This window comes from Ambystoma mexicanum, chromosome 5q (assembly GCF_040938575.1).
Source record: "Ambystoma mexicanum isolate Mex_15411 chromosome 5q, UKY_AmexF1_1, whole genome shotgun sequence".
Lineage (NCBI taxonomy): Eukaryota > Metazoa > Chordata > Amphibia > Caudata > Ambystomatidae > Ambystoma > Ambystoma mexicanum.
The window spans coordinates 504,855,263-504,881,998 of NC_090933.1; the positions used below are offsets into that span (position 1 = coordinate 504,855,263).

Below are 26,736 nucleotides of genomic sequence, written 5' to 3' on the forward strand. Positions count from 1 at the left end.
AAAAAAGCACCAGCTCTACCCTCCCAGTAAACACATATGAGATTAGTGAAGGAGACGACTGGCGCAGTGGTCAAACAAGTGCCCTCTGGTGCAAACTCTACATTAACTATTACTGATATGGACACAGCAAGTAGATCCCACTGGGATTGGCTCCTTTCGTTTCTGCCCCCACCTCAAATCTAGTCCTAATCATTTTCTTTTAAATCCTGGGACACTAAAGGCCACTCACACTTGTTCATCACAAGTGATGGCTCTTTTGGATTATTAAATTCTGCAGAAATAGTGCTTCTGCAGGAGACTGGCTATACTTGCTATCAAAGATAAGCAAGAACGGGAATACTAGGCCTCACCATTTGTGCCAATCGAATTCTATCATTTCCAGTATGTGCCGGTGTGGTGAATGAGTATGTGTTACCAGTGGTAGTAGAGAAAGGCTGGGGTGGCTGTAGCAGGGGACTTGAATGCCAAATGCATAAACTAAGAGGTAAAACATCACAAGGCCATGCTAACCTCATTAGCTAAAAGCTCAGACGAGAGGAATTTCAAGTTTGCAAGATGCTGGTTAGAATTTCTCAGCAATAGAGTTATGCGGGTTAAATGGTCAAATTAAAGAATTTATCCCTGCCTCTGCAACGTGGAGAAGTAACGAGTCATCCTCCACTACTGATTATATGTATGTTTGTTCGGATATGTTTAAGAGCGTAGTGTCCATGGAAGTAGCATTTAATGGTTACAGCGATCACGCCATTTTAACAACATTTGTAGAACACAAGATTTCCTTTGAGCAGGTTTTTGACCGGGTTGGTGCAGTTACAGTGAATGCTGTTAAAATCCAAGTAGGTTGGTCAAATAGAAACTGGGAAGCCATCTCGAAATATATGAATAATTTGGAAAAAAATATGTATTATTACCCAACTCCACTAATGCTATAGTTAGCTGGGTTGCCTCTTAGTGGCAGGTACCTCTCTTCTGTTAACATGGTTTCCTGGAAACACAAAACAAATAGGAATCCGTATATGATAAGACCATTAGCAGTGCAAAACAGTATTAAGACAAAACTTAAGAAAGAAAAAGAAAATCTCTTGACCCAATGGAGGAGGCGGCCTGTATCAGAAAAAGGAAAAACTGCTATCATAATTGAGTAAAACGATATAAAACCTCCTGTAATAATAAAGAATGGCAGGAAATGTATATGGTATCAAATTCAGGAAATACCACGAAAATGTGGGCGTTTAGAGGCTATGACACACTACCTCTTCACAGCATTCCTCGAGGTTCTGTTTTAGGACCTTTTCTTTTCTCTCTGTATACATCTCCTCTTGCTGCCATCATCTCATCTTTTGGAATATCCCATCATTTCGATGCGGATGTGTCACAAGGTGGTATAGGAATAAACACCACATCAGATTATCGATGTGCTCACAAGAGCATATTTAACTTTTAGAGACCCCCCCTCCCTCTGAGACGTTGTCTAGCAGCCTGGCTCTCTTCTGCAGTTGCTGGTAGAAAAACGGAAACAAAAACAGAAGAAACGTCCAAACTGCTCCTGGTGGATCAGTTTCCTTCCTGGAGCTGAACGCCTAGTTAACAAACACTGGCAGGAACAAAACTCAGGGGTTGGGTCGGCGTGGGAGAACTCTGTGCTTCAGTTGAGCGTGAATCTGTCAATTCTTCTTATGGCTCCCGGACCACTCTGGATTCCATTCCGGGTTTGTGGTTGGCATGACAGGCTCCTTTCTCTGATGCGCCACTGACAACCTCCTTCACATACACTCTCAAGTTAACCTCCACTGGACTCGCTTCATTCTAACCCCAACGCGGATTAGTCATACGGCCACCCGCTTGGCCGTGGAAGCACTCCTCTTTCTCTCCAGTCTCTCCCTCAGTACGCCCACACGAACACCTACGGATCTTCTTTTTCATGAAAAGATGAAAGCACCCATCAGTCTCATCTCTTCTTTTTTAATTCCTGAGCCGTCCATCAATCATGCCCCTTACTGTCTTTTCCATTCACCCTCTCCGGCCCAACTGATACGCTGCTCTGTGCTGCCTTCACCCCCACGTGGGTCCATGTTTTCCCTCAGATGGGTTGCTTTGTTCTCTGCCACTTTATCACAGGATGGTACACTGCTTTTCCTTTCCTTCCTTTTCATCTTCTATTCTTAATAAACTTACCTCTTATCTTGAAGCTGATAAATCCTGGATGTCTGATCATTTTCTTATTCTAAATGCTACGAAAACTGAAGTTCTCTTTTTTTCCCCCTGCTTATACTATTCCTTCTCCTTTTCCTCCTTCTGTCTCATTTCCTCCTTCACAACTGCATATTTCATCTTCTGCTCGTTATCTTGGTCTTTATCTTTATACTGATCTATCCTTTTCTCACCACATCTCCATTACTTCCTGTGCTCGTCGCTATCATCTGTTTAACTTCTGCAAATCTCCTCCTTTTCTTACATATGATGCCACCAAACCTTTGATTTCTTCACCTATCTTTCAGAATTATTCTACTTCTCTGCCACACTCTTTGGACTACCTGTCTCTCGCTTGGCCCCTTTAAAGTTTGTTTTCAATGCTTCTTTTAATCTCCTATACCTTCTTTCCCCTTCGTGACCCAATTTCTCCACCATTGCCTTCTCTTGGCTTAGCTTCATTTCACTCTCATCTCAAATTTAACTTTCTCTCTTGTCTTTAAATCTATGTATGGCCTTGCGCCCGCTTATCTTTCCTCTTGTCTCTTTCTATTCCCCTATATGTATTCTTCGTTCTCAGTCTCAATTTCTATTATCAGTTCCTCGACCCCCCTATGCCCAATCACAATATCGTTCTTTTACTTTGCTAGCTCCTTCTCACTGTAATGCTCTTCCCCTATCCCTTAATTCCATTACCTCTTATTCTCTATTTCGTACTACTTTTAAGACCCATCTTCTTCACTTAGAATGACAACCATGAATAACTTTTTGCAGTTTTGAACCCTGCATTTTATTGTACTGTTAAGTGTGTTCTCTGTTCAGAGCTTTGGCGTAAAGCACTATATAAGTCATAAATAAATACAAATAAAGGCAAGTAGGATGAAGCATTGCTTAATGGTATAAGTGACGTAACCCGCTGTACGTTTTTTATGAAGTTTTAGGCAGAGAACGACCCTTCACCTGATGCGAGGAGAATTAGAGTGGACTTTGACTAGGATTCCATGTAATAAATGCCTTCGAGCAGTCTCTGGCCCCTTGCCCGGACATGGTTTATAATGCAGTTTTAAAACCGAAGCCCTCAAACTGGGCATCCATTATGCAGTACCTATTTGAAAGCGTGATTAGATCTGGTGCGATTCCCGAATCATGGTGCATGGCTGATCTGGTTCGAGTATATAAGGGAAACAGATCTGATCCAGAAAACTACTGTCTACTCTCCATTTTTGGACATAATGGGGAATATCTTCACTAGTTTTCATCTTGCACGTTTTGAATAATTGGATGGACTCAAAGCAGGTGTTAAGTCCCTATCAAATGGGATGTAGGAGGGGTATGTCGACGAGTTATAACATTCCAATACTTATTTAATCAAACAGACTAGAAAGAAAGAAACTATCCCCCTTTCTGCCATGTCCGGTTTGTCGATTTTTTAGTGGACTCTGTGGGGTGCATTTAAAGACCCCAAATAGAAGCCCTGTTCACATGAATAGCAGGATTTTAAACACTGAAACAAAAATGGCCTGGCCTTTGTTTTTCAAGTAAAATTAAAAAGCCATGTGGAAAGGGGCCTACCTGTTATTACCCATGGGGAAGGAGCATTTTAATTTACAAACGAAGGAGGAATCAAAGATCCCCGTCACATGGAAAACATGATTTTTAAACATTGAAAACAAAAACGGCCTGCACATGAGAGTGAAAATAAAAAGGGTTTCAAAAAGTAAAAGTGAAAAAATATCATTGCTCACAGTAAAATGTCAAGAAAACAAAACAAAACATGATGTGTGGGTTGACAAACAGCAATGTATATTATGTTTCACCCACAAAACTCCAGTGACATTTGAAGAGAAATTTTGTCTTCATAAAAAAATGCCAGCCCAAGGCAGGCTCTTTTGCTGGCTGTGAGCAAAGCTCCACAAGGACTTCTCCCACTTCCGGCTTGGATGACATATCTCCCATCTAATGACCAACCACAATAAAAATGTCCTGTTAAAGGCGTCGAAATTCAGTGTTCTCCAGACCTGCTGGCTCTGGAAGCATGGACTGCAAGAAAAGTCACCCTTGGCTGGAGCAAACTAATATGTGTGACATGGGGGCACCCACTTCAAAGAGCAAGATTCCAACACAAAGGAGACTGATAAAGGCACAGGCTGACCCAGTGAAAACAAATCGCCGGGAGCAGGACCATTTGTCCCACATGAAGATTCACAATTTATTTAAAAGGACTATTATCATTTAGGCCTTTTTCTCAGCCATCATAAGGCGGATGGATTTCATCTATGGACCATTTTTTATATAATTTCCAGGCAATGTTGGTGATATAAAATTCATCTTCCTGTGACACTGGGAACTGAAATGGCCAGTTAAACTTGCTTTCTGGCTGATCTGAACATGTTCCAAATGTGAGCGAGCTTGTGAGCGAGTTGAAATTGAAATTAGGGCTATGCTTAAGACGTACATATTCATAACTGTTGTGCTTTTTATGGAAATGGCAGAAAGGTGCCACATGGCCGTGCTACATGATACAGATTTGGTGGATTGATGTACATATCTAATTCCCCATGATTAGCCGAACCAGAAAATATGTTTAGTCTGGCAGTTGCTAGTAAAATTATGAAGTTGTGAAACATAACTAGTTTGCCAAAAAAGTTAAAAGAAGAATAAAGGATGATGACAAATGGGAAGGGCCATATGTTGCTCCAGACACTAAACTAAGCCTGACTTGGAGGCTGGGTTTGGGAGGAGAGAGAAGGTTAACTGTCCAATCCTAGTGGCAGGGATTATTGCAGGGTACTTCCCCAAGATTGTAAAATTGGTGGTGTCATCGCTGCTATGTAAGGGGAACTGCACTAGGACAGACATAGAAAAAGGAGAAAGACGGGAACTGACAGACAAGATTCAGACCATTAGGAAGGCTGCTGAAACTTACCATCTGACAGCTGAAAGGAGACACAAGAGGAGATTGCTGAGAGTGCATCTGGATGGAGCTGTCTTTTTCTAGGAACGCATCAAAGCTGACTGGGCCCTATGGTGGAGAGCGGGAGGCCATCTTTGAGAGTGGAGTGTCCAGACCCCTGCCCTATCTTTCCAGAAGCCCTGAGATGCAGCTGGCTTTCCTTAACCTAAAACAGAGGCTTGCTATGCAAGTAGAACTGAGCCCTGTGAAACCAAAAGGTGGGGGAGTCTGCTTGCCTTGAATTCTTTCCGTTTATAGTGGGCGGGGAGGCAAAACTGTAGATCCTTAGCCTATTTGCCTATTTAACCACAAAAATTAATTTGATTAATTCCAAATTTGGCAGAACACTACGGGGTGAATTTTGTTAAAATTCGAAATGAACAAAGCTCACTTCCCAGTGTGCGCTGTAACTATACCCATTGAATTGGGTAATCCTTGTTGTCCAGCTGACCCTGACATCTTTAAGGAAGATTGGTGTCTTTGCTCTTAAATCAGTCCAAACTTTTTATTCAGCTTCCCCAACACAGGCCTTTCAGTAAAGGGGGTCTGAAATCCAGAGTTCGCAAAAGCATTCCAATTTGTCTGTCTGACTTCCCAACATAAACCAAAGCAAGGTGGTGCGGGGGTGGGTCTGAAAAACAAAGCAATAAATCACTCTGTTTATTTTAAAAGAAACGTGTGGGCAAAATTATAATTGCCATGTGTATTTGAAATCCTACTGCTAACCTTTTAAGCCTGAGGAAAATCAAAATTGCTCAACATTACATAAGAGCCTTTTTGTTATTGATCAGTGTAATTATTTCGTGAAGTGAAATTTGCAGAAATTAAGAATTGTGATTGCATTCTTTTTAACTCACTTTTGTGATTTATTTATGCTGAGGGAAGTTGATTGCGTTATGCCACGGAGAAAGTGGCTGTTGATATTTTAGTTCTAATTTCTATTACTTTTAATGTAAATAAATGCCAATATATTTCGTGTACACCTGCCTGGTTCTTGGCTTATTTTTATCTCACGGAAGAGAGATCCAAGGGACATGATATGTGTGTGAGATGGGGCCAAAGAAAAGAATCTGTTAAACAGTTTGTTGTGTCACCACTTGAGTGGGCAGGGAAGGAACTCCCCTTGTTGAGGGAGGCTTCTCAATAAACTGTCACACCTCCGATTCTGTTGAGAGAAAGAAATTGCTGGCCAAACGTACAGGTATGGGCGTTCCGGAAGGCCTGCCGCTACCCCGTACATTGCTTCAGCATAAGAACAAAGCGAGAATAAGATTAAATGATGGTGGTGAATTGTCCACCTCGGTGGACATAAGAGGGGTAAGACAGGGATCTATCCTGGCCCTTCTACTTTTTAACTTATTTCTCGCGGGCCTGGCAGCGGCATTTTCTGCTGTTAGGACGTTACTGCCTAAGTTGGGCCATACCGCTATTGGATTGTTCACTTACACGAATGATGTAGTGTTTGACAGTACCCTGGTAGGTACAAGTACTTGTGTGCAAGCAGTACTACATTATGCGACGCTCTGAAAGTAAGGGGTAAACAAAAAAAAGTATATGTGCTTTGTTAAGGCATGTAAAGTCAGGAGCTCGGTAAATACCTGAGAAGGTACTATCCAAAGAGTTAGTAACTATATATTTATGTTACAGTTTAGGAGAAAGGAGGGGTGAGGATGATCTCTTGTGCAAAAGAAAATCAAAAGGGAATAGCCACTATGCTTCTAATCAAGCAGTTTGTGTAGCGCTCAGCTGGGTACAGTCTTGCAGGTATTAGTCAAATTTATAGACAAACGCTGGCTGTGGGTTTAGCCTATGCATTAGAGACTTCTTATTCAAACTTAGATACTTGGGCTGATGTTTTGGAGGAAATCCATGGGGCATGCAAATCGCAAACCTATTGAAGCAATTAGAGTTGAATTAGGTCTCACGTCGCTGGCATCCCTTTTCAATCTCAAGATAGGCATTTTATGTATCAAAATTACTTCTGCGTAGAGTTGTGCTTTATTTGAGACATCGAAAAATGCAATGTTGACTGAAACATCAGGTTTTATGGGAGAATTCAGAGTGATTAATGAGTGTTTCTTTGAATTGATTGCTTGGACGCCTGACTGGGAAATACTGAACTTTTGATTAGATCATTCAAGAAGAGATTTGAAAATTGGGATTGGTCTCTTAGTCATGACCGTATAGGAAAACTAAAGTCATTGAGTACCTTAACTAGGATGTATTTTCCATTTAAAAAATTCAACAGTACATTTATCAGTTCCTTTCTCCCAAACTTAGACATGCTATTTTGCTTTAATAAATTGAATGTTTTGGCAGTCCGCGGGCATGGTTGGTATACCAAAATAAAAACGAACGTGCCGTGCTTGCCGTGCTTGTGGTGATCAAGATTCCCTCAAGACCACCAGGCATTCTGTGTCCTGTTGCCCTGCATTTGCCAGTATCTACATGAGGTACTAAGCAACGCACATGGAAAAACTATTGGAAATACGGGGAGGAGTCTTTCTGGTTGTGGTGTAATTCTGGCAACAGCAGTTCCTCGCACTTTAGCTATAACAAAAGTATGGGCTGAGGTAGAAATGACCTTACTCAAGTTGCCTACCGATTGTAGGTGAATGTTACTCTGACTCATGTGTTACCTATGGTGTTAAAATGTTTTACAGAATTTTGTATCAGGAGAGTATTGTAAAGTGTGTGGTGGGAATGGCTTAATGATTCTGTATATGGGAAAAGCAGGGAATTTCATCATCTATGTCTAACTGATTTTAAGGTCTGTATATTTGATTTATAGAACGATTTGTAATTTTATCTTTTTATTTTACTGAATATGTATTGTGTGTTAAGTTAAATGTAACTATCACTCTATAATAAAAGAAAAATTGCCAGCTGCAGTAGTCTTTGTTGTAGTGCGCCTTCAATGAGGCCAAGTTGATCTACACGGGTGCTTATACAAATCACCAGCAAAATCTTAAGTTGAACAGAATTCCATGGCAAGACGCAGCTGAGAATACACACTGGGATCACAACTCCAACACCTTTTCATCAAGAGAACCTATTCTCAATTATCATATTGGTTTGCATGGCTCCTCGTTAACATGTAGGCCCACACCCACCCTCAATCCCTGCCTAACCTGAGACTGGGTGATCTGCTCCTCCCATTTCTTCCCCTGGTTGCTTGTAGATCCCTTGTTGACAAATGAATCGCCTTGCCCCTGCCCCGTTTGTTAACTGCAAAGGCTCGCTAGTATTGATCCCTAGTGATGTGCTCCACTCGCCGTGTACTTACCCTTATGACTTGAAAGTGCTCTGCTGCTTCACAAAGATAGATCTGTGCTCAAATACCCGAATAGTAAACATAAAATACATAAACATTGCGTACAACACACCACATAATGTAACTATCTCCTTGTTTGTCTAAACAAGCATATTCATCTCAGGGAAGAATTAAAGCACAAACTATGTCAACAACAGCCATTTGCAAGCACATTCTAAAGCGTAAATGACTCTAGGGTAGGCTGTGGCACTCACTCATCTACTATTGAACACGTAGCTCCCAAACTTTCATGGCCCCATTGTATGTGACGGGTGGTGAAAGCCCATTGATTGCAATGGGCGTGTAGGGAGCTTGGCGGGTGAGAGAGCTGAGTAAGTGGCAGGTGAAACCTGCCAAAAGCAGGTGAGTTGAGAGGTATGTGAACACTTGCTGCCATTTTGGAAAAGATTAAGCTCCTACCTCTTCAAACAAATCTGAAGTTCGACACCTCTTCAAGCCATGCACAAGGCCACATCTAGTCGACACATTGCATACCTCTCCCCTCACACGTTTGAGGAGGGTGTCACCCACCATCGAATGAATTCATTCACTCGCCAAGCCTCTTACCGTCTCTTTTCATCTGCTCGGGGGAATACAAAGTTAGAGAGGTGCGCACATTGTGGCCACGGATATAGAACAGTGCCTAAACTAAGGTGCTGAAGTAACAACAAGACACAAACAATTTTACCCCATGTTGTTATCCAACATATCAACAAATAGCCCAATTCGTTTGTAACTTTTAGTGGAACCAGTTAACTTGTGTTGTGGCAAAAAAACATGCATCTCTTTCATTTATTTTTTAAACAAAAATGACACAAGAACTCCACAGTGAAATACAACACGTTGCATACATGAAGACTATGCCTTCAAGTTGCGTACAACTTAACATGTGGTTTAGAAGAAAAATGACATCAAATCCTTTGAAGGTTAGAGAATGGAGTGCTGCTGTCATTAAAAACGAGTACATATTTCAGCATCAAATGACGATGTACCCAGGTAAAAAATAAATGTGCCAAACCAGTGCACTACGGAACAGTGGGGCATCAAATGTTCACGCAGAGGCCTTGGAATTTTTGAAAAAAAGTGAACCCAGGAGGCCTAGGGGGCTAGACAGCGTATTATAAAAAAAAAACATTCCTCCCACACACATTTTTGTCGCACATGAAAGCCTCGGCATTTAATCATTCGCAGACAGCGGTAAATATTTTCCTTCCGGACTACCTTCACGTTGAACGAAATGTCCTCCATGACGTGAACCCGCTCGGGAAACGCCTTGGCCACCTCCTCCACGCTGTTGAAATACTGCACTGGCTCCTTGATGTCCCGGTCTTGCTCCAGCAGCTTGAACTGACCTGCAAACAGCATAAACAGCAGAAATCATTAGTGGAGTTTACGGTGGGCGGCACGGCGAGAGCAGGCCTGCTTCATGACGTACGCCGGCTCTCTCAGCCCCCGCTTCTGTTTATAATAAGCCGCTGCACATTGGAGGAGAACCAGGAAAAAGCCTATTTTACAGCTCTATACACTCAGCCGTAGCTCATTTGTACATAGGAAAAGACTGACCTTTAGTTACTACGGGTGCTTGCAGAATACAAAACTATGGTTATTTTTTCTTACATCAAAGAAGGGCCACCGCAAATGTTTTGTGAAATGTTTTACACAAGAAAGAATTACTTAAAATAATATTCTTATATGTAAATGAGTCCAAAAGGCTATTTTTTAAAAACAGAGTTGCTTTAAATGAACATATTTGACTTAAATGCATAATGGCACATGATTAGCACACATCTGCCGTTCGTCCTCATGGGGCTTAGTTGAGCCTCTAGAGCCTCACATTCGTATTCTCGGTTCCTGTAGACCATCCCTAGACATGCGGTCCCACAACTGCTAGAAGGGAGTTTGCAGATCTCCATACTCAGTCGTGATGCTCTGCAGTGTGCCACAGGCAGTGAAGCTGCATACTACCGTTATGTCTACTGCATACACGTGCACATACGTTGAAGAGCAGCGACCAGTAGCAGAGGCAGCTTTTGGTGACAGGGGGGTGGCTAGTAGGGCACCAAAGGGGGCCTGGGGAGGAGAGGGGTGTGCACGGAGCACATGGCCTAAATGCTGCAACAACTTCCAATGGACATTAAACTAAAGCACAAGGACGTGCCAGGGGGCCCACATGGGATATTGGAACCCAGAAAGATTGTACAAAAATTGGCAGTGCGACTTGTGTACATGTTGAGAATGCAATCACTGGAGTGCCAACCTTGTACACATGAGGTCAGGAGACCTACAAGAAGCATCCAGGGTCGATGTATGGGCTGCTCAGGTGACCTCTGACCCCAAAACCACCATCTTTGAAAGGTCTTTCATCCCCAGAAGAGGCTTCAACTGGGTTGAGAGCAACATCAAACCACCACCAGAGACACCATTGGCATCTGCCCAAGGGTGCCTGCAGAGGTCGGGGGGCCTACAAGAAGCATCTGGAGTCGATGTATGCTCTGCTTTGGTGACCAGTTACCCCAAAACTCCCACTTAACTCCATGCTTTGAGGAACCCAGCAAAGGGAAAACAGCTGAGGGCCACCCTTCAGCCTTTCCTCCAGCCTATGAGCTATTGCTTTGCTGTGTCCTGCTACTTACTTGTGAGTACCAACTACATAATTGCACAGCCCCGCTCTCACCAGGCACTGCTCTTACTATCTCTTCCTTTCTCTTCTACTTCTTTCATCATTCTCCTCTGCTCAAAACCATTTCAAGTCCCTATTCTTTACCATCATCTCTTTTCCTCGATGTCTCCCCTCTTCTCACTCACCTGCTCTCTCTATTCACAAAACCTCTAGCCCTAACTTTAACCACTCTTCCTCTTCTGATTCTACCCAAAGCGCTTCTCTACTTCAGACTCAACATCATTATGCTTCCATTTCTCGCTCTCTTTATATTGCTCTTTGGAATGTACATTTTGTCTATAACAAGACGACATTTACCTCCGACTTCATTCTTTCCCATTATCCTTCTCTTGACTTCATTACCCTCCAGAAACCTGAATTTTCACTCAGGATCTGTAACCCTTACTGCCCTTCACGACCGTGCTTATATCCTTCACTACCACTCCCCGCTCCACTGGCATGAGTGGTGGTGTAGGACTGTTCTCATTTTCCACACTTTCTATCTCTCCTACTCACCCCATCTCTTGCAATATCTCCCTCTTCCAAATACACTATCTCAACAATCACTGTCCCTATGGCATTCATATTATATCCTTCTATTGGCCACCTGATCCCACTGGTCAATTTATTGACTACCTTCCTCCCCATCATCACTCATCATCACTGGTGAGTTTAACCTCCCCTTTCTCTCCACGGACTATAGCTCTTTTCTCCTTAACCACTCGCTCTGTTCTGTCCACTTTCTGCCCACCTATTCAAATATTAACTGGCTTGATCTTATTCTCATCTCCTCTCAACACTCTGCCTTTAATATCCCCACCACTCAGACTCCCTCTGACCATTCCATCATCTTTGCCTCAATCTTCACTCCTATTTCCCCCCTCTCTCTCCATCTACCACTTCCATTACCAAGCACAAGTTCCCCTCCTCCAAATTCCCCAATCTACCACTCTGACCTACACCACTCTCTCTCATCCAATGTAAAACTTCCCAGTTCGATCCACTGATTAAGCCTTCACTAACGTTAATGCTCCCTTCTCCACTCACTTCCCTCTTACTACATTCACTCCTAAACTCTTCCCTCCTCAGCCTTGGATACATCTGCATCCGCAAAACAACAATGAGAAAAAACCTTCGTACTTCTATCTAGACACTCCTCGGATCTCCTCTACTCTTTCTGCTAATGATCTTGCTTTCTACTTTGGTCTAACATTTCCTACATACAAAATACCCTTGCAAACTGCTTTCCATTCCCTCCATCTGTTCACTTTACTCCTCCACCTCTAACATCTTCTCCAGCGACAATGTCTTCCTTTGCTTTCACTAACCCGGATGAGACTCTTGCCCTTCACCTCTGGGCTAACTCTTCATGTGCCCCCACCAACCATCTATCCCTGCACATAGTGAAATTCATAGCTACCAGTGTTGGTGCATACCTTACTTCCCTCTCCAACTCCTCGCTTGAAAGTGCCACTTTTCCATAATCCTACAAGTTGGCTATTGTAATCCCTATCCTTAAGAAACCTGTCCTAGATCCTAACTTTCCTGCCAACTTGTATCCTGTCCCTTCTACCTCACTATTCCAAAATCCTAGAGCGTGTAGTTTTCAACCAACTCACTGAATTCCTTGGCACACATAATCTCCGGGATCTTCTTCAATCCGGCTTGCGACCTCTGAACTCTACTGAGTCAGTGCTCCTCAATGTCAGCAACTACATCTCTTCGGCTCGACATGCTAACTGTTCATCTATTCTTATTATTCTCGACCTCTGAGCTGCTTTCGATACCGTCAACCATTCTGACCTTCTCTCAACAATCTCCTAGGTATCAGGGACAAGGCCCTCACTTGATTTGCTTTATATCTCGCACCCACACACTTTCAGGTATCCTGGCACAGCCTCACCCCCCATTACTGTTGGTGTTCCCCATGGGTCAGTCCCGGGTCCACTTCTCCTGACTCTATACCTCTGTTCTTGGCACATTGATCCCCTCCCACGGCTTTCTCCAATGAACTCTTCACCAATGAAACTCAGATCTTCTCCTTTCCCTCCTTATCTGATGAGCTACTGTCATAAATTGCTAACTGTATCTCCACTATAAAATACTGGATGGCATCTCACTTCCTCATGCTCAACTCCACTAAGACTGAAGTTCTCTACTTCCCATACAAACAGGCTATCCTTTCATCAACCCCTCTTCTACTCTTTCTTCCATACCACCTTCGACCCATCTCACAACTTCTCGCTCTTCATCTCTAAATCTGCCACTCTGGACAGACTTAATACCTCAACATCAGAAAAATACAACATCTGCTTCCCTTCAACACTGTTAAGCATCTAATCTCCTCTTTAATACTCTCTCAATCTGACTACTGTACCAGTCTCCTCTATGGCCTTCCCAACTATGCTTTTTCACCTTTCGACAAAATCCTCAACTTTGCTGTTCATAGACTCTTCAACCTTCTCTGTTTCGACTCTACCTCCCCAGCTCTTTGTCAGTTAGGCTGGTTATCTATGAGACAAATGGCAAAGTATAAAGTCATTCTCATCGTCTTCAACACTATAGACCGACTTGCTCCACCCTCTCGGCCCATCTCACTCCTTACTCTCCTCTCGCTCCCTATGAACATCCTGGGCTCACCTCCTTGCCAAATCTCATGCTCCTTGCGCTCCCTCTCATTTCTGCATTCTTCCTCTCCTCGCTCCCTTACTATGGAATTATCTTCTCTGCACTACTCCGACTATCACTATTTAAATCCAACCTCCTAGCTCTCCTCCTTTCTGAAAAACCACATTCATAGCATTCTACGCCATCACATCTCCTACTCCCTACTTGTCTACGAACCCCCCCATGGCACTTATCCCTGAAGAGAGGGTCCCTGGAATGCCCCGCCTCACTCCTATGAACATGACGGGCTGCTGAGTCAAAAACGCACAAAGCCACTCACAATTTGGCTAGTCCCCAGGAGGACCAGTGACTGACACGTATGCGGAAAGATATTCTCTCAGAGAGCCATTCAAACCTTATCCAGTGAATGTCTTTATGGATACAGGTGCTTCAACATTGGTCATGGAACCAAATGCCTCGATGGATGACGTTGACTAATGCTGAGAAAACCAATGTGCTGACGTCATTAGTGACACCATGACTGTCATAGCCACATTAGTCACAAAGTACACTTGCAGCAATGCACAACGTTACACAAACACACGTGAATACACAAAGAACATGCTTACATAGTACTTTAGATATAGGACATATAAATACCGTAAAAGATGTTATTATTTTCCTTATTAGCGAAGTGCAGAAACTCTGAACACAAGGCAACAAAGAGCTGCAGAGCAAGCTTGCATATGCTTATGGCGACCAACCCTATGGAACTATAGGATCACGTAAGGAACTTGGAAGGACCAAATAAGACTAACCTTGCGAAAACCTAGCATGGTATAGATATGTAGAAATCACAGTTTAAGTATAACGAGGATCACTTAAGGCCACAAGCCGCAAAACGAGAGACGAGGGAAAGCAGAACTAGGCTGCACAGAACAGGAAGGCCAGGGCTCGCAGCCAAGGTAACAGACAAGCAGTACATTCCAAACTTAAAATGACAAGGGGTCATCTGCAGAAAATGTTTATAAATCCTCATAAATTGCAGAACAGAAGAGCTTGATTTCGTGGTCCTGAGCCACGTGATGCGGCCAAACTAGACAATGGTTATTCACCCGTGGTGGGAAGACGAACAGTTCTCAGCAACACAGACATTAAGTGACATATGAACTTGTCAACAATGTTGCAATGTGGAGAGCACACTCACAGGCAAAAGTGGTACTGATAACACACTGTCATTCTCATCACCTTGAAGAGCTGCACAGAGCACTGAGAGCAGAGCTGGGTCCTGGGCCTGGGGAGAACAGTTACAGCCAATCAGGGGACAGAAATCCAGGGATGGATGGCAGTGGGCAAGAGCTAATGGTAATCCTGTGACCCTGCAACAATGCAATAGATAGTTTCTTGGGGAAGGGCAGGCCAGCCACCTGACATGAGAGGGCCAATTAACTAAGATCTATAGTGGCAATCTATACGGTATACTACTCCGATCACCCAACCTGAAAGTGGGATAGGTTTTTCGGGAAAGAGCCCATGTTGTGATGTTACTTTGCAACAAAAAGAATTGACACAGGGTTGGAAGCGGTGAGACTGGAGATGTTTTAATGTGCTGTATGATCCCTGTCGGTTTTTGTAATAAAACAGTTTTAACTTGCCCTGGGCCGAGTCCTCCGTTTGTTCGGAGGGGGGGGCGGTTGTTGGGCCCTGGTAGCTGAATGGGTAAGCTTGTAGTAACCCTCAGTCCTCTGGCATACCATACCACACCATACCAACATCCCTCACCTCATCATCCCAAACTTGGCACACTTCCTCCACTATCCCGTTCCTATATCATGCTCTACTGTCCTCGTCCCCTGTTCATGTTTCTACCTCCCCTGCATCATCTTGTCTTATAACCACATATGCTCACCCATTGTGAAGGACACTGGTCCTCCGCTCTGTAAATCAATGTTCAACATTTTGTAAGCATTTTTGCCAAAAATGTATGGCTTTCCTGGTAATTTCCATAAATTGAATAAATAAAATGATATTGGAACACAACAAGAGAAGCAACTTTTGGAAAGAAGGAAATAAATAGCTATCAAAGGCCAAGAGTTTGGATATGCCTTCAGAAAAAACATATTCGAGGATGCCACAGTTCTGGGGAACATGGATCAGTCTCAAAAGCATTACCTCTTTAAGGCAGCAATGATGGCCAAAAAGATAATACTATGCTGGGACACTGAAAATCCCCTTGTTCACCTGTAAAAGAGGACGGGGTACACAATCTTCTCTCGACATCCATGGAGGAGAGCGTCTTTATAAAATAAAATGGACAAGTGGGAGTTTTCGCAAAAATGTTTGATCCAATTTCCTAAATAGTTTTTGGTGAATTTCAGTTTACATACACAAATAAATATTCTGGTTATACAAGGTCAGGGTATTTTGAGTGAAAATGTACTTTGCTGCAGAACATTACATTGCTTCCACCAGTCTGCATGCCACACACCCGAGCCCCACGGGCACATGAGGCCCTCTCTAGACACAAATGCCCTCACGCTCTCGACACAAACCCACATGCAGATTTCAGGATAATCCCGGCCTGCACGCACCAACACAACAGCAACACTCACTTGCTTGCTTGCTTTTCCCCTCTCGCCTCACTAACCTAACCCACCCCACTGTCTTGCATATTAGCCAGAGTACTTGGAGACCATGCAAATGGCAGTTGTGTGCGGTATTAATCCCAGTGACATAAAACTACATATTGTACCGGTTTTTGAAGTTCAATAGGCAATATATCAGTATTTAGAGTTACTGGAAATAATTTATTATGGAAAAGCTAAGATTTGGAGAAAGCAGTTTTTGCTTTGTCTCAGGTTAGAACACCTTTGATTTTTTTTAATGAGGTTAATATATGTGACTGTATATTTGTTATTCATTCTTAAAATGTTGATACAAGTCAGAATGCAAAATAATGTATGAATCTACATACACTACTGGCTATTGGTAACATCTACACAATGAATGCCAAGAAGTCGCCAAAATGACAACAGATGTACTATACAAGCCCACATCACATTACCTTGCATTGCACAATGACCTTGGCGTTTCTGAGAGCAGTGGGCATAATTCAGAGGCATTCATGTGTTACTTCTGAGATAAAGTGCCACCGTTGTCCCCCAAAGACAGCAAGCAATAGCTGTGAGGCCCCCATATTGAGCAGGTGGCTTCACAAGCAGATGAGAGCACGTGCCAAGACCTCGTATTAAAGAGCTCTGTTTTTGTTCTGTGTAGATGAGCTCAGCACTTTGGCAAGATTAGAGCATTTCACATAGGAACACTCAGGTTTCTTTATCTGCTAGCAGATAACGGATTCACAAGTGAACAGTTAGTCAAAATAAATGACCCATGTATCTTGGTGGCCATGATGAAACAGTACTCTGACGTGCCACGCACACCTGGCAAATTAGCACAAAGTAAACAGGACTACAAAACTAAAGAATACTGGAATGGACATGTTTTTTACTGAAAATTACTAAACTAAAAATGGAGAACAGATCAAAATTAAAAGAAACCTTTCCGCCCAGGAGCATTATAGCTTAGGGCAAAAGGTGGGGGTGGAGAGGGGGGCGTAGAAGACTTGTTAGAGGTATGGGGATGGTCCTTGAAAGTCTAGCTTGAAGGAGAGTGCTCCTCTGCCTCCCTCCCTCCTGTCCACTCTTCTTGGTGTCTCTCGCCCCTCCAAGGATTTTCCATATTTAGTTGCAGTGTTATCCCCTTGCCTTGTTCCTTTGGCATTGGTGACTGAGCTTCCGAGTGCTGGTTACAGTTTTTCTCCAACTTCCCTTTCCCGCCAACTTGTATGCCAGCTAACTTTCTCTTCCGGTCCAGGGGTCATCCTGTGGCTTTGTAAGGGTTGGCTAGCTTGCCTCGCTCCATCTTGCTCATGCTCCACAGCATATTTTGTTCTGTGCCCAATATTGTTGTTGCGCACAGCTTCAGCGTTGGACATCTCGCTATGTTCCACACAACCCTTCCGAATGGACTGGTGGAAAACTCCTTCTGCATCGGCAGCATGCTCAAGACGGTCTCCTGGCTCCCCAATCATCCTCGCTCTGCTTTTCTTTGGCCTGCGGCGGTGCGTCAGGTGGCCATAGTCACTTCAAAAACATTCTGAGCCACAGGTGTTTTTTTGTGCTTGCAGGCACTTCACCAGAGGTGGCCAAGCTCAAATGTATTCCTAGTTTTACTTTTTATGCAACAATAATTACGAATACAAACAAGGAATTTGCACCCAAGAAGGGATGATACATCACACTTTTTCCATACACATTTACATTCGGACAAGAGTATGGATCCTCACTGGGGTTTCACTCAAAGAGATTAACGGGATAGAGGAAGTAACACAGATTTTCTAGTTAAGGTCCAGACAATTATAAAAAGAAGATTTGGGGTAGTGGGGAGGATGAATTGGTATTAAAGGGGGAAATGCACTTTGATGTCATCCCTTCACCTAACCGCATTCGCTCAAATTTGGGATTGACTTTTTCCAAAGATCAGTGACAGGACGAGTGCCAGAGTATCCCCTATATTCACTCCCAAGGCCAGAATCTCTACTTGAGCCCAAATGGCTGGCTTCCAGTCACGCTGTGGCCACGCACCCGGTCACATGACATTGCTTGTTCATGTCCTGCCATTACCTTCAGAAAATTAGAATATGTTTGTTCGATGACAAGTACCAAAACAGTCTTTCCACAAATGCTTTCTTAACAGGTGCCTGGCACAATACAGAATGCAACATCTAGTTTGCTTTGTTTGCTGCTGCAAAACAAGCAGTTAACTTGTTTAAGAAAAATTGACACAATGAAATATTATATTTGAGCAGCTGCCATTATAAAAATATTTCTATTACTAAGGTTCTCAACATCATCAATACAGCTGCCAATCTCTTTCTGGGTGCCAGATGTAAGCAATGTTTGAGACATTTTATTTTGGTGACAGGTGCCCTTCGAAGACTGCCATTACACGATAAGCTTCGGTGATGTAACATATACTTAGCGGGTCGGCAACAGCTCAGGGGAGAACAATAAAGAAAACAACAGGATTGGTCAGCGGTAAAAGTGATCAACAAGCAGTTAGCAAAAACGTGCCACGCTTCAAAACAACTCTGGAACGAGGGCCAGATGATCATGCCTCCGCAAGTCGCACCATGAGACCAATGTCATCTGCCAAGCCGCGATTCCAAGGAAACAATTAACAATTGCAGAATGTCTCCGGAGGAAGAAAGGAGACGTGACAAGCTGCAACAATTATGTCACCACATGTGAAGCACGTCAAGTCTGTTCAGCGGCATCCAAGGGGTAAGCTTTGTATGCAAGGTAAAGGATTTTGAAAAAAATCCCAACCTCCACTGAAACCCCGTGTGAGCTTTTGAGGTTGTTGGTGACTGGTTGGCCTTTCCTTTCCTGAAGCCAAAGAAGAGCCGACCCATGGGCCAACACATTGCTAGAGCCATTCTTCAACTAGTCCTTTCTGTCATGCACAATAGGTCAGTTACACACTCATACAACACCTTGCATAACACTACGACACAAAGGACTGTCAGGCTCCCCGGGTCACAGTCAAACCCTCAAGTTGTCCCATCACCTAGGGTGCAGGGGAGTCGCCATCACCGATGGTTTCAGGTCACACGCAGAGGACGGCGTTGTTTGTTTCCTCGTCTCCAATGGCAACTGCCATGGAGATTGCGATCGGGCTGGAACAGCCGATCGCGATTGCTTCCTGGTTTCACATCGACTTCCCGATCACGTGCACGAAGTCCCGCTCACGTGATCGGGAGGCGGCTCACATAAAAGCCGGGAGCTTTGAATCACTCGCCGCTTCACAGCTGTTTCACAACACTGTTCGGCGTTCTTGACTCTTGTTTTTGGCCACAACGGATTTCGACTTCAGGCTTACACATCACGGATTTGGTTAACTCTTGCTCCTTGGATACGGTTGCTGGAACTTTGCACGGATACTGGTACTTTGGACCTTTGGCTTACGCATAACGGACTGCTTTGGATTTTCCCTATCTGCTCACTTACTACAACCTGGATTTTGACCCTTGGATTGCTTACGACCTTCCTTCCGTTCTTTCTTGGAAACCATTACGTGCACCTTAAGGGTTACGGGTGGTCAGCCCGTACCTGCCTCCAGGTACTTGACTGTTTGAATCGTTGGCGCTCCCTTGCACCAAAACCTCAGGCTCCCTTCCACTGAACATAGGTAAGAGAGTATCATTTATTTGCATTTAACTAAAGCACTGTCTTTGCCTGTATTAACCCCGACTTCCTTCCAACAGCCTCTGGGGTCCTCGGCGCCATCTGATTCAGCGAACCATCAACCACCTGTGGCCTCAAAGCTCGCACAGGGAGTGTTTATCTTTCTCTCCCTGTGGGTGATTTGTGGACAGAGGCTCAATACTCTTCACTTCGTGGCAAGTCACAACACTTTCTGGAAGAAACAGCTTTTATCATTGTCCACATTATTTAATTCCACCAATCCATGAATGACGCCATTCAAATTAATTGTCCAGTCGTTTATTCACACGATTGAAAAAATGGCATTCCCTCTGTAGGAATTCTTAGGATATACCCAGACACTCCCACTAAGCTCTTGCCTGTCATGAAGAGTTCAATTTGGCCGCCATGAGACTGCTTATACATAGCAAAAATAACCCACCTTGCTGCTGCATCTGAGAACTTGGGGACACTGCAGCATGCCGTGATGGCAGAAAAAAAGATAGGATCCGGACAAACACAGTGAACAGAGCAATCATCTAGGAGTCATCGGCCTTCACCACTCCTCCCTAAATTTCCTCCATTTTGCTGCACTTAACACCTTGTTTGAAAACGGTATAGCAATATCAAGCCTGATTGTGTATGTAAGGGACTGGCAGTTATTTAGAGGCCTGCTCTTGAGGTGGCAATGACATTTCTTGGGCAGAGACAGAATCGTCAGCTTCACTTGCTAACAAAGGGCATTTCCCTGATAAAATATAAGATGTGGGGCATGTCTGATGGGCACTTGGAGGATGCATAGATCCATTGTGCTGTCTTAATCGACTATTACACATGTAATGCCATAGAAACCTGTTAGACTACCTTAGAGACAAATGTAGGAAGATATTGACTACCCTGCGGAAAAATGATGGCACACACATTGATATTGAGAGAAGTTTCCACTCACACAGAAATTACAGCTGTTACTTACCAGTAACAGTCTTTCTGTGGATTCTATTTGTTTAGAGTTACATGCTTCACATATTCCACCATGTAGTGGTTGGTTCGGAGTACAACGAGTGGTTTACTTATACACAAAAGGGCGTTGACAGGGGTGTTCCTTTTACACTATCCAAATATTTTGTGTGCAGGTACCCATGATTCTCCATGCATGGACAACCTCAGATAGTTTTTTTCAGTCGTTGATTTGTTCACAGAATTCTGGGCAAAGCAATCTTGGAGTATCTGAACAGATATTATTTCAACTGCACAGCTTCTATCCTTACAAGCCTTCTTTTTGCAATGTAGTAGAATAAATAACTTGGCCAGAGGATGAAAAATCTAAGATAGATGCCCCCTGACACAGACAAGCAGAGTCAGAAACCAAATGTGTCTTGTTGCTTTGTAAGGTTCGGCCCCAAGCACAGTGCTCACTGACTTGGGTCCTCACCTACGACATGTTTTACTCTTGCAGATGGATCTTGCCAGTCTTTGCCAACCCATCCAATTAATTCAACGTATCAAAAGATTTCAATCTTGGTGCGTGGAAGATTGAGCAAACAATTTGCCTCCTCTGGTTTTTCTCTGTTATACATTCCACTGTTGGTTTATCTTTGAATAAAGGGTTGCATTAAAAAGCCTGACGAAAAGGATGTTTTCCAAGACTAAAAAAGATCAACATGAATGCTCTCAGCTTATTGGACTAACTTCTCAGAGAATGTCCTATTGGCTTTTAACCTTATGCACACATTGTTGGTGGGAGCACTAGGAGTCCACCAGACCCCTCCACGTTATTTAGTAAAGGTAAGCACAGAGACTGTCAAAGGTGCACTTTGTTGCCTTCGATACCAACCCATACTGTTCAATTTTTTCATTTTTTTTTTTTTAAGATCAAAATTGCTAGTTTCCCTCAGGATCTCTGATGATGTGCTCCCTTTCTTCTGAAAGGGTTTTTATGGTCAGGTTCATCCCACTGACAGGAACAGACTTTGCCACTTCGTTTTTTTATATTTATTACAACATTAAAGTTTTCAGATTCATCAAGACCATTTGGGGATGACAGATTTGCTCGAGTGTCTGACCACAACCTTAACCTAGGTTTTTGCGTACCCTCTTTGCTGTAACAGGACAAAGGGGCTGACTGTTCCAGAGGCCAACATTTGCTGCGAGATTGCTGGGGGTCAAAAGGATGTACATTCCCATATGTGTGGATATATAATACTTTTTCAGGCCTCAAAATATCTGGTCGTTGGCGAGTAATTGACTCTTGCAGAGGAACAACTCAAGTACTGTGTGTGGAACTGAAGGGGTGAGTGAGTTAGTCGGCAACTTGAGATTTGTGCCGCTGTGTATATTTGCACACATGTTGTCATGCATATATTTATGGCTGGTGGCACAGAAAGGGTTAACAGACCTCAATGGTTGTGTGCAAGCAGTTTCCCGTACAACTCCACCACAAAGAGAGGTACCAAACACAGCCTCTTATGGGTTAATCACTTCCAAAAGACCTCTTATCTCCTCTAAGGAAACGCCACCCAAATGTAGAGGACAATCAAGAAACAGGTGGTCGTAAAGCAGCGAGACTGTGTCACTGCAACAGAGCGCTACGACTGCTTTTTAAAACAGAGGCAAAATGAACACAGACACATTTAGACTGATAAAGGCTAGGCTTTGTGATTCAGGGCATCGATTATTTCACTTTTTAACCAATGTGTCAATTTCTGTGTCAACGCTCCTGACATGCGCATTCACTCCCGTCAAGCCAAGCTAAATGCTAACATTCCGAGGATCTTTGGACACAGAAAAGAGGACACTGAGAAAAAAGCAAATTCTTCAAGCGAATTTGCATTCCAAAGTTATTCAAATGTGCCTTTGTAACCTTCCAATGACTTCCCGTGAGGACACCAACGTGCCTTGCGACTGAATGCGTGTTCCTTGATCAGATCAGTGCCCTTGATTCCACTGTCTTCCGCTCCTGGCAATTACTTCTCAGTGCGTCACCGAGCTGAGACATTCCCTGCCTTTAGATCCTGCATTGCCTGTGCCCCTCCTGACAATCCGGGCTCAAGACCACTGCTAAAATGCACAGCCACTATACAAATGAAGGGCACTCGAAGAGCTAGGAATGATCACAGTCCTCTGCCATTGCTACCATAGACAGAAGAACACGCACCCCTTGTTTTGCAAAACAGAACAATGCAGCGCCAAAAGAACGTTCATATAGAGGCCATTTCATGTTGAGCGTCTCTTCACTGCTGCTCTCCAGTGGTTCATGCACCGCAGTCGATCCAGGTACATGTTGCACATCTCTGCTCCTTTTAGGGAGAGACATAGTTCTGATGGGAAGAGATAGATGACATGGGAGGAGTGTGAACGGAACAAGTTCAGTTCCGAGTTGAAGTTAAATTAGGTAAAACGTGTTACAGCTCCGGTGTTGTGTCCTTCATTTGAGGTGGCCATTCTGGGCAACAACTGGCGACGAGGCCTGTCTAGCACGCAACTGAGCCCTTCTTTCCTCCAGGCGGGTGATCCCATTGCGCCATTGCTTGCCTGCCGGCTGGTGATCCCACCACACCGCATGAGCATTCCAGCGAGATACACAGCCTGTGTATCTCGCCGACGTGTGCCGGCGATCCCGTCGAATCGGTTTGAGGCTGGTGCTGCTCTCTACACTGTCTGCTGCACGACAGGTGTCCGATCAAGGCCAGCTCACCGATGGTCTTTACTGACCCCTTAAAAACGTTAGGCCTCTTAGCTGGAGGAAGCAACCACGCCCTACAATATATAGCTTATGCTGGCATTGGCGATTTAAAAGAATAGCAGCAAAGGCTGCCGTTTCGGTTAGCTGGTAAAGCTGCGCGTAAACTTGCGAGTTAAAGACCTGATCATCAATAATGGGGTGCGCATCAGCGGAGCAAAAGGGTAATGGGATAGCGAAGGGCCGAGTGGGAAGGTCTTTGGCGGTGAGAGATGGAGTTCATGGTTTATAAGGAACCTTGACATAGCCTGCACTGACAAGGCACACAGAGGCATGGACAGTTTCTGGTCACAAAAGCACCATGGGTGAATGGACTGGGAATAGGTCAATTGCCTCCTGTGGATCTCAACTGGAGATTACAGCTGGTGGAGCAAGCCGAGGGTGGATGTTTGCATTGGTCCCTCGTTTTCAAATGGAAGATGAGAGGTTTTGGCTGCAGGATGTTGTGGCGGGGTGAAGTGGAGCTTCTGCACACATGTCAAATGCGGAGGATGCTGGAGTTTTTTATTTAACTCAACGAGATTGAGGAGAGCATGTGTCTAACAAGCACAGCTTAGAGACTATTAAGTGTGTGGTGTGCACTATATAAAGGGGTTAATAACAAAAAGAAATTTATGAGAGTGTCCGATGACCAATTGCATTGTAATGTTTTCCATATGTTCAGCCTCCAGCGTGGGGGTGTTCCGCTGCACAGCTGTGCCCTTTTCCCAGTCCTGATGATTCAGTAGATTCTGCTGGGGTTGTCACTGACCCTTTAAGGACAGCTAAGGGTGTTTGGTTGGCAGGTGGCTTGCCTGTCAACTGGTACCAACAATGCACTAGGTACTAGGGTTATTACAACCTCTGCCCGGGCTATTGCCACCTGCCTTTAATGTTCCTAAGAATTGGCCAATTGTGAGTTCTTCAAGAGTGCCCCATATGCAATTCTTGTTTTAGTGAATTCAGGTCAGGGGGACCTGGCTCCCATTATAGGAGTGCTCCCACCGACCAATAGGATCCTTTCGCAGAGGCGCGGGGGTTGGGAAACCCACAAGCTTCCATAGGCTGGAGCCCTACAAATCAAAAATGAAGTATCAATCAAGATTAGGGGGCATCATAATATCTGTACATTAGGGCACTTGAGTGAAACCAGAACACCGGTTTGAAGGACATTTTGCTCTGCCCCACTCTAGACTAGGCAGCCGCTTTGTCAAACCTTTGCACTATTGAGACCTAGACTGGATGCAAGGAATTGCCATGGAAATTATTGTGCGGTCCATCAGTAGCCAGACTGACGAAATCCTGTCCACTGAGACCGCGCAAAATGTGTTCAGAGGGCGTGTATTGTGCCTATACCGACACCAATAAATAGAAGCAGCAAAAGAAACAAACATTGGCAAAGCCAACAGTTTGATCATTTGTGTAGCCATGGGATAGGGATTTGCCGGGCACTGCCATCATAGAACTAACTGGCCATGAGATAACAGCTGGTAAATGTAGCGATTACCTGGCCCTAGGATAGCAGTGCCTATAAGCAAGCAGAGATGTTTCAGCTCTTGTATTTAACAGGACTTCAGTGCAAGGAACAAATAATTATCAAATGTGTTAAGGCACATTTGGTTACAACATTTTTATTTCAACAGTAGGCATTTACCGCTGCATTTAAGCCATTAACTCTCAGCAGACTGATTAAAAAAAAATGACAGAGCAATGTTTGATGTTACTGCTTGATAGAGCTAACTCAAGAAGATCCCAGGAGAATGTGGTTTGGGTGCGGAGGGGTAGGAATGGCCTTTGAGCTTAGCATGGGCACGGACAGCCAATGGGTGGGTAAATAACGAAATGACACCCACAAACTGTGTGTCCCTCCTCAGATGACACGCCACTTCTAGCTGTACTCTAATGCAACTGTTTTGGCTTGTAGTTAGCACTTAAGCACAACCTAATAGTAAAAACTAAAAAAGGGTCCTATCTCAACATATGCATGCACAGCCCTGAACAATGACTTCTGTGACACACAGCTTCAAGGAAGACCAGGGTCAACGTTTCCATCCAGCCTACATACATTTTATTGTTCTCATGAAAATAACTTTAGATGTAATTCATTTAAGAGCAATATATTATAAATAACTGGTCTTTGTAGCACCTGCAACTAAACCTTTGGCATTTTCGTAGCGCTGTAAATAACAGGTTTGGCCATTACCTCTACTCAATAGTACTCATTTTATAGATCCGGGAAGGATGAAATGCTGAGTCGCCTACCAGCATTGCACCCCGCTGACCTACATGTAGCACAGAGACATGCCAGCGGAAGCCCAGATCCACAATTGTAAAGGAAAGGCAGAAGGCTCATGTGCTTGCACCAACGGGGCTAAGGATGATTAAATGACAGGGGTTGAAGAGGGATGGGCGGAATCTACCCCTCCACCAGGCATACGAACCGGAAGAACTGCAAGAACCGCAATCGCACTCACCATATTGCAACGGTTCCCAGTACCCCAGCGAGTGACAGGGATGTTTAAAGATACCACCTCTGTCAGCCCTATAACCCAGGGGCAGTACCAACCTTGCCCAGAGTAAATGAAGATCCCCTGGATGCTATTAAGGACACCTCAATTGACAGTCTCCACTAAAGCGCTGAGAAGATGTCCTCACATGTCTTTAGAGACACCATGACATAGCAGTATTAGACATGAAGTATACGTGCCATCTGTACATCTGGACACAGAAAAACACACCCAAATACACGAAGACCACATGAGTTATAGGAGTTAGAGGACCAACACATGCACATACTGCCATTGCTTAATTATTTTGTCACTAGCTTGACCGTAGCAATGCAGAAACCGCAAGAAGCAAGAGATCCTGTGCAAAAGCTTGCAGAGGCTTATATGCAACTAACCCTATGGAGCGGCAGGAGCACCTGAGGGACCTGACAGCGCCATAAACGCTTAACCTATAGATATTATAGAGTAGCAAAAATAAGTAGAGGCCTTGACTCGATTTTGGGAAAATTACAGCAGGCCACAACTG

General features: G+C 43.9%; 1 protein-coding gene across 1 annotated transcript in view; it reads right to left on the reverse strand.

The window, feature by feature from the left end:
- The window catches only part of GAREM1 (GRB2 associated regulator of MAPK1 subtype 1), a 929,300-nt gene that overhangs the window by 472,851 nt on the left and 429,713 nt on the right, over positions 1–26,736 (reverse strand). The window contains exon 3 of the mRNA XM_069620978.1: positions 9,678–9,808. Coding sequence (XP_069477079.1) covers positions 9,678–9,808 — 131 coding nt within the window. The remainder of the gene's footprint in view (positions 1–9,677; positions 9,809–26,736) is intronic.